Source organism: Fukomys damarensis, unplaced genomic scaffold (genome assembly GCF_012274545.1).
Source record: "Fukomys damarensis isolate Sample0158 unplaced genomic scaffold, DMR_v1.0_HiC HiC_scaffold_38, whole genome shotgun sequence".
In the NCBI taxonomy this organism is placed as follows: domain Eukaryota; kingdom Metazoa; phylum Chordata; class Mammalia; order Rodentia; family Bathyergidae; genus Fukomys; species Fukomys damarensis.
The window spans coordinates 33345410-33365011 of NW_022900950.1; the positions used below are offsets into that span (position 1 = coordinate 33345410).

At 36.3% G+C, this 19602-nt stretch overlaps 1 protein-coding gene across 2 annotated transcripts in view; it reads right to left on the reverse strand.

Moving 5' to 3' along the window:
* The window catches only part of Ubl3 (ubiquitin like 3), a 63049-nt gene that overhangs the window by 43253 nt on the left and 194 nt on the right, over positions 1-19602 (reverse strand). The window contains exon 1 of one of the 2 annotated variants that reach the window (XM_010623861.3): positions 18553-19596. The exons of the other annotated variant lie outside the window; for it this stretch is intronic. Within the exon in view, the coding sequence (XP_010622163.1) occupies positions 18553-18579 (27 nt within the window). The 5' untranslated portion in view covers positions 18580-19596. Of the gene's footprint in view, positions 1-18552; positions 19597-19602 lie in introns of those variants that run through there. 2 annotated transcript variants of the gene reach the window in all.

Genomic DNA, 19602 nt, shown 5'->3' on the forward strand with positions numbered 1-19602 from the left:
CTTTTTTATTCTATAGGAATAAAGTCATCTAGTTTAGGTTAAGTTTTTATTGTGCTTTGGGCTTAGTAGAACAACTGAACTAACATTACAAAAATGTTTATAAGACCTGGTACAGCATATTAAACTACAGAATTCTCAGAAAGACTGAATTTTACAAAGAAAAAGTGGTAAGATATGATAACATCCCCAAATTGACATTTCAAAATGAATCAATTATATACACCATTCAAACAGAAATCACACAAACATCGCACAGAAAATGTCTAAAGTATATCCAAGAAATAGAATTTTATAAATAGTATTTTCTTTAAAATGTTTTGTTTTATAATAAACCTATGAACTAGCTACAAAATCAGGATGATAAGACAAATATTTTTATTTTAGATTTTTAAATGAAGACAGATAAAATAAATAGGGTGTGGCCAAGAAAAGGCAAAATGGACAAGTGCATTTGCACTTCCCTTTGGGAGCTAACAAGACATGTGTGCTGAGAGGACTGGTAATCATAATTATAATTACCATTCCTTCTAAAAAGTTTACTTTTAAAAATATTAAAGTATTCTAAGTATATTGTGTTAAAATATCATATTTATGTACATTCTAACTATAATGACTCATTAAATTATTTTTAAAATGCTACATACTGGACCGGGGATTTAGCTCAGTGGTTCCAATGCCTGCCTCGCAAGCACAAGGACCTGAGTTTGATCCCCGGTACCAAAAAACAAACAAACAATAAAATAGTACATACTGAGACAAGTGCAGTCAAATTAGGAAAGTTACTCTTCTAACTAAAATAGTATATAACTACATACACACTATGTTTTCAAGTAGAGTAGAAGCGGGTACCTTTGTTTCTGTCTGTAATACAGGATGACACAATATGCCTACTCAGGTACATCACTTGTGCTTAGTCTTGGTATTTTACTAGGTAATTATAACTTATGCAAGTTATAGAAGTTTCATTTGGGAACCAAGAAAAGGTCTTATATTTCAAGATAGACTGCTGTTTCTTTTGTCCATCCTGGGATGGCTAGCAAAACTATTTCAGGGAGATCTCCGCTGTCTTTCTAGTGGTACTAAAAAACTGAACACATAAGCATTTCTTTCAGAAATGACTCAAGTGTTGGCACAACTTTAAAAAAAAACAAATACAATAATAAGCTTACATCTGCACTCTGTACCATATACAACCTATCAGTGAACCCACAAGAAAGATTATTTAGGGAAATGTTCTTCCAGTTTCTTCTTTTTCTTGGCTACATGTACACTGCCAAAGGAGTAAGAGAGACAGTACACTGGGGGATAAAAAGAGCCCTTTGCTTCCTTGCTTCCTACACCAGCTGGGAACCAGTAGCACCTCTAAAAGGCAAGATGTTCCAAAAGTATCTTTCTCCTAGTATGGAGAATTTAACTAAAAACAAAGTCTTTAAGTAAACCTTGAATCAAAACTGGTTATTACGTAACCATAAGCCCTATTATTTGGTTATGCTACTGTACATAGGATTTTTATTTTTGCAGTACCGGAGATCAAACTCAAGACCTTGCTCTTGGAAGGCAGGAGCGGTGCCACTGAAAATTTTTAAAGAATCAATTTCAAGGCAAAATGCAAGTACTATCAATACTTGTCCAGATAGCAGCAAAGCAAAATATTTTGGCAATTAGAAAAGGTTAGGAAAAGTTAAAATACAGGCATAAAAATGGGGAAAAAAATGACTTTAAAAAAAATGAACATAATCTATATCAAGCACATCAATATGGAAAATTATAAGAATTATATCAGAAACATTGTTTTAAGCATATCAGAATACTTGCCAATGTGTCAAACACAAATCACACAAAATGGTCTTTAGTCTTTATTATTATCCTTGTATTATTTGTTGATACTGACCAGTTGTCCTTCAGTTTCTCCTTGTATAGCTCATGAAAATCTAGCCATGCTTCTTTCTTTTTCTTTTCTTTATCTATAATTCATTTCTCATATTTTCTACTCCTCTGTCCTGTGGGAGGTGCTGTACTTTTGGGTTATCCTGCCCCCCCCCTCAGTAAATTCATCTAATCTCAGACTGATTTTTTTTTAACTCAATGAATACCCATATTTTTTAGCTTTTTCTCTTTCCTTGTGGCTAATTTAACATTTAACACTCTTCTTTACTTTTTCTCTCCCCCGCCCAGGCTTAGGCTGGCCTAAAACTTGCAAGGATCCTCCTGTCTCTGCCTCCTGTGTGCTGGGATTGTAGATGTGTTCCATCACACATAGCAAATTTCACATTCTTACTGGAGTTAAGCTCTGAAATAATTCTCAGGTTCCTAAACTGCTTGCTCTTTTTTGAAAGATAATTTTACAAGCTTGATTATATATGTCTTTCTGTATCATCATAAACTAAAATCCAAAATGAAAAGAAAAGCTAATGACAGTGTTCATACTGTAAGGAGCAAAAATAAAAAAGTTTTAATTCAGTTTTCTCAGTTACATTAATCATATTATAAGTGTTTGATAGCCACCACCTAATGGCACAATGTAATAATTAGGGTTTAGATCTAGACTGTCCCTCAAAAGCCTCATGAGTTCAGGAGGTGGTGCTTTTTGGAGGTGACTGTATCATGCATGGATGGGGTTGCTATAGCCATCAGTGGATCATATGCTAATGAATTCAGTCACTGAATGTGCTGACAGGAGGTGGGATATGTATGGAACTATGAGGGTATAAATTCCTTCCTGGCTCCTTCCTTTACTCTATGCTCCCAAATGAGCAGCTGTCCTGTGTCCAGACCCTTCCACTGTATCACTTCTGCTTTGGAGCCAACTGACCATAGACTGAAAATGTGAGACAAAACAACCTCTACTCCTTTAAGTTATGGGTGTCAGGTATTGTTTCTCAGGGACAGGAATGTAACTAACACAGTAACATTTCCATCATGATGCAATGTTTTATTAGAAAGAGCTTAAGGGCTCATTCAAACTTTTTGAGTATTCTCCATATGCTAGACACAAGGGTATAGAAAGATAAGACCACTCTGCCCTACACAGTTTGTCTAGTAGGAAAAATAGATAAAAATATTTACAATTTCTACAGAAGAGCTACTTATAAATTTCAGAGCAAGCAATTGATTTTACAGCACCATTCTGAATTTCAGACCAAGTGGCTAAGATTCCAACCTTCTTATCTAGCTTCTAAAAATCCTCTTTGTTTGCAAACTTGGCCTTGTTCATCTAGCATTATAATGATATAGCAACTAATGCCAAGACTCATAACTATCCAGAAATCCCTGGGACAACAGAACTTCTGGAGTTGGTGCTTTACACTGTTGGTGACCCTTTCACTCTTGATATTTTTTCTTGGATCCTTACAAAAGATAGTTTTGCCTCAACTGTCACTTTTGGTTTAGAGTTCCCAGCATGTGTTACACTTATAGTGACTGGCCAAGTTATAAGACATTACCCACGAATTAGTACTATAATTGAAGATGACCCTCAAGAACAATGGAGAGTGGAGGGTCACATTCTAGGCAGAAAGGGAAGGCACCAAAAGGATGAAAGGAGGAACATAAACATTAACAGAAAGATGGACAAGCAAGGGTTCATTATAATACACAGAACATACAAAGGGGCAATATCAACAAATGAGTTGTGATATAGCCCACTGCCACAAGCCTAACTGCCACCATGGTAAGGAATTCTGTGATGACTAGTGATTATTAGTGAAAATAACAGCAGTGATAAACAGCTATTATTAGGTAGAATAGTCAGATAATGAGATCTCTATTTTCCAAAGACACATAAGGGAAAGTGGATAGTAGATACATACAGAGGGGTCTGAATGGAAACCTAGTTGAATATAGTGCAGCTATAGATGAGAAAACTGACTTGAGAGATATTAAATAAAAATAATTCCAACTACTTACAGGATCTCTCAACATCCAAAAACATTTGCTGCCTAAATTACTGAGCTTCAGACAAGGCCACTTTAGATTACACAGGTCAGAAAACAAAACCTACAAGCAACACAAAAATTTAAAGGACTAACAGAAGAACAGTGAGCTTGAAAAGAAACAAAATCAAATGAGGAAATGGTCCCTTATGCCTAGAATACAATTCCCCAAGACAACCTTAGGCTAGTTGCAATCTCTCTTCAGATCCTTGCAAAAGACTGTTTAGTAATCTGTCCCTATCATACTATTTAAAACTATACAACACAAGCAAATTCTCAGCATTACTCAGTACCTTTTTCTTCCCCCTTTCCTGCTTTATTTTTCTATTACTTATCACAATCTAATATTCTATATATTTTGCTCAATATCTGTATTTCTAGTATTTAAATGTGAGCTCTATAAGGAGAATGATATTGCCAATTTTATTCCCCTATACACCACAGCCTTAAAAAGTGCCTACCATATAGGAGACACTCAACAAGTACTTGCTTAAATAAATAATGTAGACAAACTAATTACTGCATATAAGCTAACAAGTATGGATACAAAATTAAATTTTACATGGAAATTCTGTTTTGAGACCTAACATTAAAAATTTGTACAATTAAACAATAAAATGCAGTTAACACTAGCACCTACCTATCTGATAGATTTGTTCTAAGACTTTTTTTTTTAGGAGTAACTCTGTTTTAAGTAATAATCATGGCACAGTGTCTATTAGACATTTACTCCTTTAATCCACAAACATTTATGAAGAACCTACTATACAAAAAAGCACTATTCTAAGTGCTAGATAAAGAAGCAAATGAAAATTATATATACATCTATCCTGGCATCTATGGCCTACCAATTAAGACAGACTAGTGAATTCCAAAGTTTAATAGTGATATGGAGGAGGTCAATAAAGACCCTGAGACAGAAACCAAGAGAGTGAGGGAAATCAACTTCACACATGGTCAGGAAAAGTATCTCCAAGGACAGAAAAGCTAATAAGACACTACCTAGGCACAGTGGGCAGGCATAGAAACACGCTGTTAAGAGTCTAAGAAAAAGGATTAGTTGTGTTCAAAGGTTCAGTCCAATGTTGGAAAGCGCTTTCAGCACAGCTTAAGCCACCAAAAGGAACTCAGTGTAACTGAAGCATATGAAGTCAAATGAGATGGGATTACTGAGATAGGCAGGAGCCAGATCACACATGACTGCAAAAGGGTCATGATAAAGATTGGTGATTTTATTCTTTATTCTTCAATGGAAAATACTCAAGTTATTTTAGAGAAAAGTATTACAGAGGAAGGTGAATGGAAGTAGATTAATTCTCCAAGACAGGCAGTACAGTCTAGAGCAGACATGGTGCTTGTACTAGAATGGAGATGAAGAGACATACACAGGTATCAGATATACTTTTGAAAAAGACTGGATATGGGGATGAAGAAAAGGAAAAGAATCAATGTTGACCCCTAGGGACATTTGATTTAACTGCTGTTTGCTTGATGGTGCCATACAGTAAGTGACACAGTTAAGTATTTAAATTAGCTAGTCTTAGTCACTAGAAGGACAGAATAGAGTGAGAGCAAGTGATCTATAGCAAAAAATGGCAAAAAAATCAAATCAAGGCACAAAAAGAGCATATAAATCAGACCAGATTTCTCATTGAAAACTATTATACAAAATATCTCTCCTCCAACAGAAGGGCCAGAACTTGAGGAGTCAAGATTCCTTAGAGAATTAAAACATTGAGAAGATCCCCATAGAGTAGTAAAACACTGAGAGGATCCCCACCGGTTCCCCCTGACATATTTACCAAAAGAAAAAAAAAAACAGCAAAATGTAACCAGCACCCTAGAGTTTCTATTAGTCCCACTGGGTGGGGAAGACAAAACTGGAATTTTGTACTACCAAAGCAGCCAAAATCAAGGGTTCCAGATTAGAAAAAAAAAATGGGCCAAACATTCTATTCAATTTTTGTTCTCCAAGTGTGTGCCCTGACTGCCTATAATATTGCTAACTTAGCTGTCTACAATGCTCTCTTTTTAGAAAATATCTCAAGGGCTGGGATTTAGCTCAGGGGTGCTGCCTCCTGCTTTGCAAGTGCAAGGTCCTGAGTTCAATCCCCAGTACCAAAAAAAGGTGGGGGGGGGGAGATCTCATTCAACCTGTTAACCATAGGTTTTTATTACTTTTGACACATTTGACCTAGTTAGTTGTCTCGTTTGCCCAAGCCCTAATCTCTTACCTCATAATTACTGAATTCTTAATTTCAGTTTTTGTATTTTAAGTCCTAAAGTTTATATGGGTTTAAACTATGTGGGTTTTTGTTGGTATACTATTTATTGCTATAAAATTCCTGTGTGATGACTCAATATGCAGGTCTAATTCTATTGTCTGATTTTTTTATTATTTGATCCTTTTGTCTTGGATGTCTGGTAATATTTTAATATCATAATGGAAAATTATAGAGACTCTGAGTTATTTTTTTCCAGGTAAGATTTAAACATCAGCTACTTTGATACATAAGTAATTAACAGTATTGTAGACAGCTAAGTTAGTTAGAAATATTACAGGCAATCAGACAGGCAGGACTGGGCTCTCAAAAGAAGTTAATGCAGAAGATAAGAACAATCACAACTGTGGCTGGAAGTGCATTCATTGAAGGCCAGGCTTCTAGACTCAGAGAACTGACTATACCCATATACTTCCCCTAGGGATGAACAACAGTAGCTGATATTCTAAATAGGCACCAGTCACCTAGGTGAGGGATAAAGAACTTAACCCAGCCCTTTTAGGAAAAGTCCTTGTTTCTTCCATGTATGCCTGCTATGTGACTTGCTTTCCCATATGATCCCCATTTAAGCAATATTGATATGGGAAATAATAATGGAGATGAAATATGAAATACTGTATCTCCCAACCTGCTAGCTGTCTGATACACCAAGCTGTCCTTCTCTAAAAATCAAAGAATGAATTCTAGGAACAACAGAGGTTAAGAGTAGGAAGATATTTATTGACAGGATAGCTCCTGAGAGGCAGGAGGAGACCCAAGTAGGTGGCCAGGAACTGTACTTCAGAGAGGAGTTTTATAGAGCAAAACTCACATGGGTACAATGTGGGCCACAGCCATGATCAACCAATAAGGTTACAAGTATAGTCACTTAGGTAATAGTAGTCCAATTGGGAAACAAGTAATGTAACAAGTGTGGATGGAAAGAACAAAAGATCTCTCCTAGGAAATGGTGGGTTCATAGGTCTCTGGTCACCCACTCTGGTGGCTGATGTCTATCTAGACTTCATTAGGCACAGTGTTTATCCTCTGAGGAAGCATACAAGTCTGGTCATCTTGTTTTTATTTTGAGGCCTGGTCTCTAACAGATGAGTCTTCGGTCACAGTTGTGGTGTGTTTCACCTTTGTTTTAACTCTCTCAAGAATCTAGCCCTATTTGACTGCCTATAATATTTTTACCTAACTTAGCTGTCTATAGTATTACTTAAGTGACTATACTTGTAATCTTACTGGTTGACCATAGTTTGTCCCACCTTGTTGTGATTTTGCATTGGATCAATATTACCTAAGCAACTATACTTGCAATCTTACTGACTATAGTCTTTGTCCCATCTTATACCTGCCTTACCTCATGGTTTTGCACTATAAAACTCCCTTTGAGAAATGGGGCCTACGGACAACCCAATTTCCAGGCCCCTTTCTGTCTCTCTTAGGCAGACACTATCTTTCTCTCAGTAAATTTTTCCTACTTTTTAACCTCTGTTGTTTCTACAATTCATTCTTCAGATTTTAGAGAACACTCACTCTGCATATCAGACATTTAGCAAGTTGGGAGATATAATATTTTCCTTATATTTTTTGGAGGTCCACATTATCATCCCTATATCATACACCTTATATATCTAGAGGACATATGCAGAACACAGGAACCAAAATGACAACAGCTTATGGCTAAAAACTGTGGATTAATTCGAAAAGTCCCATTTTTTAATCTTTCATTTGAATCTGGTGTTTTTCATAGCAACCAACCAAAAGATGCTATTTTCAATCCTTCATTTGCTTGTGAGTGTGTTTTTGATAAAACTAATGTCCTAATGTTTCATTTACATGAGAAATTTTCAATACAAAAGAGCCCTTTCCCTTAACATTGTCACTGGCTGGTCTGGCTTTGCAGAGTATACCTCTTTTCTACCTTCAAGTCTTTGTGTCTTACCCAATTCTTTGTTCGGGAAACCAAGAACCTAGATAAAACCCTATAGGACTTACCATCTGTTAACAACTTGGTACAGCTGATCATTGCACAGAGAAGACAGAAGTAAACATGAAGATAGATTAGTAGAAAATATCCAAACTAACACAAAGGGAGAAGAAAAAAGATGAAAACAGTGAAATGATCTAAGATGTATGTAACTATAATAATCCCAAAGGGAAAAACAATAGAAATAACAAAGAGTATAAGCTAAGAAAATTTCCAAAGTGACAAAGGACAGCAAGTCATTCAGACTCAAGACACTCTTATAAACTCCATGCAAAATAATTAAAAAAAAAAAAACTACACACAAGCACACAATAGTAAAACTACTGAAAACCAAAGCCAAGATAAAAATCTCTAAAAACAGCAAATAGCCATTAACCTCAATGGAACAATGAAACCAAAAGTTGACTTAAGAACAGTGGGAGCCAAAATACATTTAAAACCATCTTTAAGATGGTAGGAGTAGAGACCCTTTAAAAGTGAAAGTAAAATGAATACATTTTTCAGGCAAACAAAACAAGGATTTATTATCTGAAGACTGTGCTAAAAGTAGTATTAAAGGAAAACTACCCAGATACAAATACAGGAAAATAGGAAGAAATTAATAATTCCAGAAGGGTAAATGTGAGGAAAATTGAAATAAGTATGACTAACAACTTTTTAAAAATAGTAACATTATTATTATTGCCACTACTTCAACAAAAACAACGATGGTTTCTTTGGGGTTTAAAATAAAGCACAGAGTAGAAGAGGAATAAATGTGGTTAAAGTGTCATGAGGTCCTTCCATTTTTCCTGAAAGTGGTAAAGACAGCAAATCATGACAGAATGAAATAAGTCAAAGATACAAGCCATAATCTGAGTTACCTAGTAAAAATAATAACAGAATTTACAACAAACAAGCTGACATGGGAATATGGAATTATGATTTATCCAAAAGAAAGCAAAAAATAGGAAGAGAGTTACAAAGAACTAATGGTAGCAATAGAAAACAAATGCAAAAGAGTGAATTCAAACCCAAATAATGTAGTGTAGTAATTAGATGTAAAACAGATTATGAAACTTAGTTTATAAAAAAATCCAGCTATATAATGCAGAGAGATATAAAATTAATCTTAAGCACAAGGTCAAAGAAAGGTACAAGGGGAAAGGATTAAAAGAGATGATAAAGATAACAGAAGAATTGATCTACTAGGATGATTCATGAACCATAATTCATTTGTAGCTAATAACTTAGCCTCAAAGTATCTAAGGCAAAATTCGAGAAATCTGAAAGAACACAAAAAAGTCCAAAGACAATTCCAAATTTTAATGTACTTGCAACTGAGTGACAAAAAAAAAAAAAGACAAAGAAGATAGTAGTGAGCTATAGGTACAGCTCAGTGGTAAAGCACTTGCTACTAGCATTCATATAATGCTCTAGGTTTGATCCCTAGCACAGAAAAAAAAAGTCAGTAGTGATACAGCAGATTAAATATGATTAAACTTGACTTACACATATGGCATACCGCATTTAATTTACTAAAACTGGAAATAAAGCAGGTATTGAAGTCACCCACAAGTAAAATTATAGAATAGTCCCAGAAGAATATACCTAGAAAAAAAATCCCAAATGCTTAAAAGATTAAGATTGAACAATATTATCTCTAAATTAGCCATTGGTCAAACAGAAGGGAAAATTTAAAATAATTAAATAATAATTAAATAATAATTTTAATTAAATAACAAAAATTATATTGGACTTGTAAGATTAGGTAAAGTTACATTTGGAGGGAAATTTCATACACAATTTTTTAAATAAAGGCTTATAATTAATAATTGAGGTGCCCATCTCAAGAATCTTGAATAGCAAATTAATTTTTTTTTAAGGTACCAGGGATCAAACTGAGTATCTTGCACTTAACAGGCAGGCATAGTGCCACTGAGCTAAACCCTGGGCCCAGGACATTAAATTTTTTAAAAGTAGAAAGAAAGGAATAAAGGTAAAAGTAGAAACCAATACAAAGTAAAGACATTTTTAAATCTACAAACTGTCTCTGAAAAGACTAAGGCACAAAAGACCAACAAGCAGATTTTAAAAGCAAGTATCACTACAGATACTATAAAAAGCAAAATTATAGTAAAAGGATATTGTGAAAATTTTCAAATCAAATTGGAAAAAAAAGTAAAACTTGCCAAAACCGACACAGAATTAGAAAATGTGAATAGTCCTGCACACATGGAAAAAAAAAAAAAAAATAGAACCAATAATCTCCACTAGGGAACTTCAGATAATTTTCCCCAGTGAATCTTCCTGAACATTTGTGGATGAAATAAAACCAATATTCACAAACTTTTCCAAAGAAATATTCCCCAGCTCAATTTATGAGGTCAGCTTAACCCTCATACGTAAATCTGCCAAAGATTTCGCAAGAAATTAAAACAGCTAGTCAATCTTTTCCATGAATAAAAATGCAAACATTTTAAATGAAGCATAACAAAAGGACAATGCTTAATGAAAAGGTCAGGTTTATCTAAAATTTCAAGGATGCTTTAAAATTGGGAAATATATATCCCTTTATCACCCTCCCCTCAAAATTACATATCTTTGGCACAGCAACTACATTCCTAGGAATTTTATCATAAAAGAATACTAAAACAAGGCACAGAGATATGTTTAAGACTATCATACAAATGTTTTTATTATAGTTTTTACATGCCTGACTTAAATGGTTTAAAATTTTGTCCCCCAAAATTTATATGTTGAAAACCTAGCACAACAGTTAGAGGTGAGACTTTGAAAAGGTGACTAGTAACTGAGGCACTGCCCTCCTGAGTGCACTAAAGCCATTAAGTAGTAGATCAGTTACATCTCCCCTTTCCTCTGGCTTGTCCCCTCCACTCTCTTCCTTCCTCCTCTTTTACCAAGAATGTGGCATTGCATTACAGAAACCAAATTAAGACAATCTTCATGAATATAGATTTTGTTAAAAACATGTACATCTACCAGAATCAGATCAAAATTACAATAGTTCTATAAAATACTTATTCACTACGGCTCTCTATTTTTATGGATGATGTTCATAATATATAAGTAAATTTAAAAATAGTATTTCTCTGGCAAAACCAGTAATTTTATATTAAAGAACTTTAAATATATATCATGAGAACATTTTGTCTAGACACAATGAATTGCCATCTTAATTTAGGTACATAAATAAGATATAATGCCAAACATTGACAATTTTCTTTAGCAAGAACACTATCTTCTCAAAGTATAGTCATAAAAAGAAAGTCATAGAAAACTGCCCATAGAAAAGACCATAAAAATGATACTAGATTTGAATCAATCAACAGAGACTATGCATAGAACCAGTACATGAAGACAAAAACAAAATGCCCTGAAAGCACTAAATCCTTTACAAGTCAATCTATTTGTTATTCATATATTCAAAGATGTGTTTATGGGAAAATTCTATTGTAGAAGAGACTTATATACAAGAGGATCCAAAATTACAAGTTTAAAGTAAATTCCTTTAATTTTAGCAATCAGACAACCACGCTTCATTAAAATCATTTTAACCCAGAGGTTCTAAAGTATATGCTAAGGATACACAAAGAGACTTTCAACTCTACTCTACCATGCTAACTCAAGAGTGTGAGCAGTGACTGACAGCAGAAAGGTGCAAGAATGAAATCTGAAGCATTCTACTCAGGAAAATGTGCCTGAGCGATTTGTAATGTTTGCTCAGGTATAGCAGGGGAAAGGTACAGAATGTTTATCACTCTGCCATCAGCCCCAAATTCCTATTCTAACCATTTTTCCCTACCTTTGTGATCTCAAATAAGTTCCCTATCCTCTGAACCTAGGTTGTGAAAAAGTAAAAATAAGCTCTGTTGATAATCAAACTGTGATGTCTGAAAGACACAGACAGGGCTGACTAACAAGAGGAGAACAGGTAACAAAGTTTCACCAAGGCCTCGCTACAACTGCAAAATGACTAAAAACAGGATTAAAGCTTTTCACTAATGACTTCTCCAGGCTCCTTCATTTTTCCAGCCTTCAAAACTAGAGAAGGCCAGGGGCCAGGGATTTAGCTCAGCGGTTCAGTGGCCCGCCTGCCTTGCAAGCGCCAAGGACCTGAGTTCAATACCCGGTACCAACCCCCCACCCCGGCAAAAAAAAAAAAAACTAGAGAAACCCAATTACTAGCCCACCTCTAATTCACGCATGGTAACTTTCAATCCAGGAGTCTTCATTTCCCCCTCACTAATTACAATCATTCAGCATGGCCCAAACCCTATGGAGAACTCACTCCCCCCACCTTCCCTCTGAGACTGCAGGGTTCCTCTGGCAAGGTTTCTTCCTTTGCTGCAGATCTCTAGACCTAAATATTTTCAATATAGATTCATTACAGATGATCTTCACCTGGTGGGCATTAGTAGTTTCTTCATTCAAACATCAACTATATTTATGCAGGGTCACTGTGAGGATTAAATGAAATGCTATATTGTAAAATTTCAAACATCTGCTTAATAAATAGCAAGTACAAAACAAGCATTAGTTCTCTATCAGCTTCAAATAAAGCTATACACACAATTTTACTTTTTAAAATCATCTATGTAGTACTTGCACAATAAAGAATCTGTATCTTGGTACTCCAGCTACCCGGAAGCTAAGGCAAGCGAACAGCCCAGGAATTCAGTGCTAGCCTGAGCAAAATAGTGAGACCTCTTCTCAAAAAACACGCTCAGGGCCGGGGATTTAGCTCAGTGGTTCCACCACCTGCCTTGCAAGCACAAGGACCCGAGTTCAATCTCAGGTACAAAAAAAAAAAAAAATGCTTACATGTACCAGGCCCAGGGTTCACTCCTCGGCCCAAAACATATATACCAGTATATATGCAAAACACAGGTAAAGGCCAAAAAATAAGCTCGCAAAACAGATAAAACTCTAAGCAAACTAAATACAATGAAGACCATTAAATAAAGACAATCAGCCAGCATGGTGGTGCCTGCCTGTAATCCAAGCACTCAGAGGAGGCTGAGGCAGGAGGATTACCACAACTTTGAGGTTAGCCTGGACTATAACGAGTTCAAGGCCAGCCTGAACCACACAGTAAGACCCTGACTCCCCCCACCCCAAAAGAAACAAAGACAGTGCTGCAGAACATTTTACTTTACCATAGAGCAACTCCAGACTTCATTTGCTCAATTTTAACACGCATACATTAGAAAGCTGATTTGTACACTCATAGCAAACTTAAAATCAGCAACTATAAACAGAGAAAGCAAATATAATGACCACAGAAAGAAATAACTGCTCAATGAGAAAAACTATAAATACCAAATATAAATTAAAATCCTCAGAAATCTTAGTCATTTACTACAGTGGTTTCTAATTTTTTTTTTTTTTTTTCGTACCAGGGATGAATACAGCAGCACTATGGAGCTAAATACCTGGCCTATGGCTTCTAAATTTTTTATGGGAGTACCCCAATTATAAAATACACACCTCCATTTGTATTATTTATAAATTATGTATTATCTACATATTATAGAATACACACTAAAACAGAAATTAAAAAATTAAATGTTTTAAGTATTAGCTATTTAAAATGATTTTTTGATCTTGCAATCACTAAGAATAATATTACCATTAACAGATTACGTGAGAGCACTTTTATTGAATATGTCTCATTTTCTAAAATCTTGCTTTCAAGCTTATGAAGTTCAATCTGTTTTGACACTTGCTTGAAAGGCTGTTGTAAATCACAACTTAAAAACTTAATTTACATACAGCCATAGGTAAATCCACATAGAAGAACATGTTACTAACTTACTAAATCATGATACTGTTTTTCTATCACGAAATATACAAAAGTTTTTAAGTCAGCTAATAAAAATGTGTAATATATCTGAATTCTAAAACTCTTCAAGCTCTTTTATAGTAAACTGCTTTCTGCCATCCCAACAATAAGAATCATAGATTCAATTTTAAGTATTTTTTAAAGTAACTGTATACTACAATAGAAAAGTTGCAAAAACTTTGAGAAACTCAGTGCTGCTATAGGGTCTCTAGGTTACTGAATTCCCTCACTTTCCATCAGCAAGCCACAGGTACTGTGACCACCTACCTGAATGTGGGTCTAGAAGAGCCTCAAATCCAATCCATATAGTAATTCAAGCTCACCCCCTTCCTTTTGGGGCATAAATTTTTTAAAAAGTTCTAGTATTTTTATTCTCCCACCTCAATTCACCTGCCTAACTTCACTTTATAAACTACTGATCTAGTAAAATGGCAATGCTTTTGTAACAAGGTTCTCGCAGTTACAGTTTATAGAATAGCAACACTACATTACCCAAGCATATAATAAACACTGACTGACCAGAATCATTATTATTCAAATGGTGACTGTAAGTCACAAAAAGAAGCTAAACTATATGTAGTATATACTATTTAAACATCTAAGACAGTAATCCAAAACTGTTAGACTGGGATATTTCAAAACACAACCTTCTTGTGTTTAAAAATTCATTCATTTAAATGACATCACTTAATATGTTCAAGTAAACAATTTAGAGAAACAGATTATTAAGCTGTTCAAAATCATACACATACATGTAAAGAGCATTTAGTTTACCCTTTAGCTTCATAAACCTCCCAACCTAAACTTGAGATAAAACATCTAGCAGAAGAAAGTAAAAAGGAACTGTAAGTAACAAAGAAAGTATTTTTGGCATTAAATGTCAGCATACTTTTCTCTATGCTAATAATTTTCTATTCTCTAAATCTTTTTCTAGCATGGCATTTTTTTCCAGGTATAGTTTACATGTTATTTTACTTGGAAAAGTGATAAAAGTTCACTTTGAAAGGAAATTCATTTTAGTAACTTCCTGTCCACAAGAGGGCTCCAATATTTCTTCCATGAATGGAAGAGATAAGGAAAATCACAATTAAAGTGTTCTAGTACTAAGCAAATACAATCTACTAAAAAATCTTAATTGTCATTATCTCTTTTAAACCCAGACTACAAATTGTCACATCTACAACAATTTCTACATGGATTATTTGGAAAGATTCAGAGTTATTAACTGTTTCATAAACTAAAATATTTCAAATAGGTAGCAATGCTTTGCCATTGTCTTCAGTTTCCTTCTGAGTTTTCAACATAATAGATATCAAAAAGTACAATTTTTGATCTAAAGTCCTAAATAGTCCTAAAAGTATAAAACACTTATAATTACAAGAATATATTTCTTGATAACTTTCCCAATCCAAGAAAACAAATTTTTCGTCCACTCAGCCCTAGGTTTTATTTCTAACACTGATAATTATTTTCTTGAACAAAACCTATACTTGTAAACATAAATTATGCTACAATTATACACAATGAATATTGCCCCATAGTAAACTATGGGGTTGGCTTTAAAAAATAAAGGAAATGAATCATTTAAATACAATGTATTGGGGCCAGGGATGTAGATCAGCCCCACCAGCACAAGGCCCTGGGTTCAATTCCTAGTACCAAAAAAGGAAAGTGAAAAAAAAACCAAAAACCTAAAAATAAATAAATAAATACAATGTATTAGAATGATATTCTATTCAGCCATTTTTAGGTATTTTACATGAATGGTGACTAAAAAAGTACCAACTGAAAATTATTTCTTTTTTAAGAATAGAGCAAATCCATTCACTAAAATTGCCACTCTCCTTCAAAAAAAAAAAACCTAAATTTGGATTTTTAAAAATTAGACCCCTTATGATAAGCACAAAATTACTGAATGTTTAAAAATAAATTTAAATGAGTTGTATTTACAATACAAAAACCAATGCTAAAAAATCGTTTACAGTAAGTCACAATCACTGCCATAAGACTACCAAAAACATCAATTAACAATTACCATAGCTCATGAAAAAATTACTGCTAATGAAAACATGATAGGGGTTATAACTTTGTCGTCCCACCTCATCTTCTGAACTGGATTTTCCTACAACTGACAAGCACCATTAAAATGTAAAAAACCATAACATTTGTTTCTAAATAGCAGACTCACTGTCAACCCTTAGAAAGCTTAACATTTCACAGCACCAAGTAAAAATGTATGTATTCATACTTGCAAATTTAGAGGAAAATAACAGTATGTATTCAAATCAATTTAGAGTTATGCTGTGGGAGAAATATTAGTTATGGAAAGACTTGGGAGTCATGAGACCAGCTTTTCAAATTCAGAGTGGTAAATTGTTCTCACTTTGTCAGGAATGTACACTCAATTGCCAATTATTGGTATAAAGTTTAACAAATTAGCATTTAACCAACAACTTCTAACAAAGATTTATATGTCCAAAAGTTGAGAATTCTAAGCATATATCAAAAGAAGGTACTTCTTAAAGCAAAACTGCAATGTAAGTAATAGCAAATGAAGGTTTAAAAGCTTCTGTAAAGAAAAAATTTTAGCCTCCAACAAGTTGAAGATGAGACATAAAAAAATACTCAACACTATAACCTCTGCTTGGACCCCAGCACATACTATGAAATAGCACCATCAGGGCATTATGTTTATTACATAATACTACTTTGCCCTTGCATATCACCTTTAATCAAGGGATCTCAAAGCACCTCAGAATCATCAAGGCCTCAGTATATAGTGTAAACAGATAAAGTTACATTCTTTAACTGCAGCTATCAATAAAACCTTGCCCTACCTCTCAGTCTCCAGGATCCCAAAGGAGCTTCCAATCCCTCTGCCTGACATAGAAATAGTATTCCCACCCCCATCACCTCGATTTGTGACTGTTACGCACATCCGAGCTTTCCTTCATCATCAGGCCTAAAGAAAGTAGTGGCACTATTCTAATGACACTGATCTATTTTATTACAACTGCTGTGGTGGAATAAATGGTACGAAGGTGAACACATCTTGCACGGTGCATGACGATATAAAATGGAGGCTTTAGAGAGAAGCAAATCTTTGCCAGAGGCGATAAGCTCACAGATCACTCATCAAACAGGGGAAATAGCATTTCCAAGCTCTGTCTAGAGACCTCTCCTTGCAACTTCAAGAGCAGTGTGGAGGAAACCATGTCAGCCACTCTTATGAGGCAGGAGATTATACTAGTGTGTGCACATCAAGAGGGAAGTAAAAACTAAAAGGATAATACATGAGTTTGAAGACTCAAGAAGGAAAAGTGTAAAGTTGCTGTGTTGCGACCCCAGAGACAAAACACTGTGGTTCCTCTGCATTTAAATAGCACATTAAATGGGAAATCAAACGTAAGCACAATGTCTTTAAACCAAGGTCAAAATCTGCTGTCTAGCCTCGGTTCTCTTATTTTAAAATCTGTAAACGAGATTTCCTCCTATAGAAATACTTGACGTTTAAAAATTTAATCATCAGCAAAGTTCAGTTTTGTTTTTTTACCGGAATATACAAACACTGAAATGTCAACTTCATAAGTGAGCATAATTACATTAATTTCCATTCTTTCCTAAACAGGATTATTCATCTTCCTCTTAACTGCATCATGTTTGTCCGTAGGACTGCAAAGTGTAATTCCACACTCACACCCCCCTCCCCCAGCTCTGTAAGGCTACACAGTAACTGTTAGTCAACAGACTGACAACCTCAACCTTTGTAAACCCAAAGCAAAAGCGTCAATAAACATGGTTACTTTTTGTTTCAAGTTCTCAACACTCGGTGATCCAGGCGCATTAACACGTTTCATTAGCTTTTCAAAGACTAAAATGTGTACTACTAAATATTTTTCACCACAAAGCCCTGGAAAAAATACATATACACAAGATATTTACATACTAGTATAAATTCTAAAACATCTTAATGTTTCTGTGTCGTACTTTTTCACCAAAACATTTCAAAGAGCTCGCAGTAAATTCTATAGCATACTTTTCTGAAAAGATGAACATCCCTGCTCTTAAAAAATATCAATTGTGTACCTACGTACTAATGATCTCGCCTATGTCACAGTCAAGATTCCCGTTTCCCTGTCTACCTTTGCACCCAGCACGAACGCCCATTCTCAGCTCTGCCCACCTCACTGACGTTTTGGAAGCGTTAAAACACAAGTGCTGAGAGCCTTCAAGGAAACAGGGAGCTTGTTTTCTCCACTTCAAACCCCTGCCACACTTCCTTACTTCCCCTACGGTCTTCGGTGGCTTAGAACACGTAGCCAAGTGAGAAAACCCATATTAAAAACTACTTTTTTTTTTAAGGAGGGAACCAGAAGCGCCAACTTCTCCAAATCTTCCAGCACAGTGCCTTTTCGACAGTTCCCTGCAAACCTTCACGCCTGCTTCCCTTCTGACTGATTAAACAAGACTAGAAACCACAATTAAATCAAAGAGTGTCACAACTTATCGCTCACTTACCATATCCGCCGGGACATTATTGGACATCTTGCCGTTCGGATATATACCCAGATGTTTACGCCGAAAACAAACAAAAAAGAGCAGAAGTCTTCAAGGTACAAAAATGAACCTTCGCAATTCTGACTGGTTCGTGATGTGCTTTCCAAAATAATAATACTAAGTTATTTCGGAGCCAAAGTGCCGGCCTGGCCGAGGTTCTTCTGGTGCGAAGAGGAACAATCCCCAGAAGCTGTGTGGCCGGTGCAAGAGGAAACTCTCAGGACAGCAGCGGCGGACCCCGTCGTCGTCTTCGTCAGTAGCAGCAGTCAGAGGCAGCCCCAGGGCCAGCCGCGCCAGGTGGACCGAGCCGAGTGACACACAGACATGGAGCGGGGTGGGAGGGGGTTAAATCCGCCTTCCTCCTTTCCCAGCCCCGGCAGTGATTCACACTCGCTCCCGAGTCAAGTCCTCATTAAGCAGGAGAAAAATGCCCCGGCGTGGATGTGCATAGATAACTATGTGGCTACACATCGACGCGTGAGCCCTGAGTGGCGGCAGAGCTGTGGCCGGACGCCTGCAGCGCACCCAGCCCAGGAGCCGCGCGGCTCAACTCGCGCCGCCGGAGCAGAGAGCCGGGCCGCAGAAACCCGCGCTCAAGGGCATTTAACTCTTTGAGAGCCAAAGCGAAGGCCCGGGGCGGCGAGGCCGGACGGGACACCCCACAGCCCCTCGGGGCTCAGGCCGAGGGCGCCTCAGGACTGCAGCACAGGTCCGGGTGCATCTTCTCGAGCTCCTCCGCTTTCCTCTGCTGCCTCCGCCTCCCCCGCCGCTGCCTGCCCCCGTCTCCGCCTTCCCTCCCCTCCCCGGCCTCGCGAGCTCCGGCGTAGCTGACTTCAACTGGTCCCGGAAGCGGCCGGGTCCTCCCTCTCCACAGCCCAAGAATGGTTCCCTCTCTAAGCTTTGTCTCTCCTCCTCCTCCTCCACTTATCAGTCCCACACGCCGCGGACGCCTCCTGTCATCGCCTCTCAAACCAACATGGCGGCAGCTGCCTGAGTCCGAGTAAGGGACCA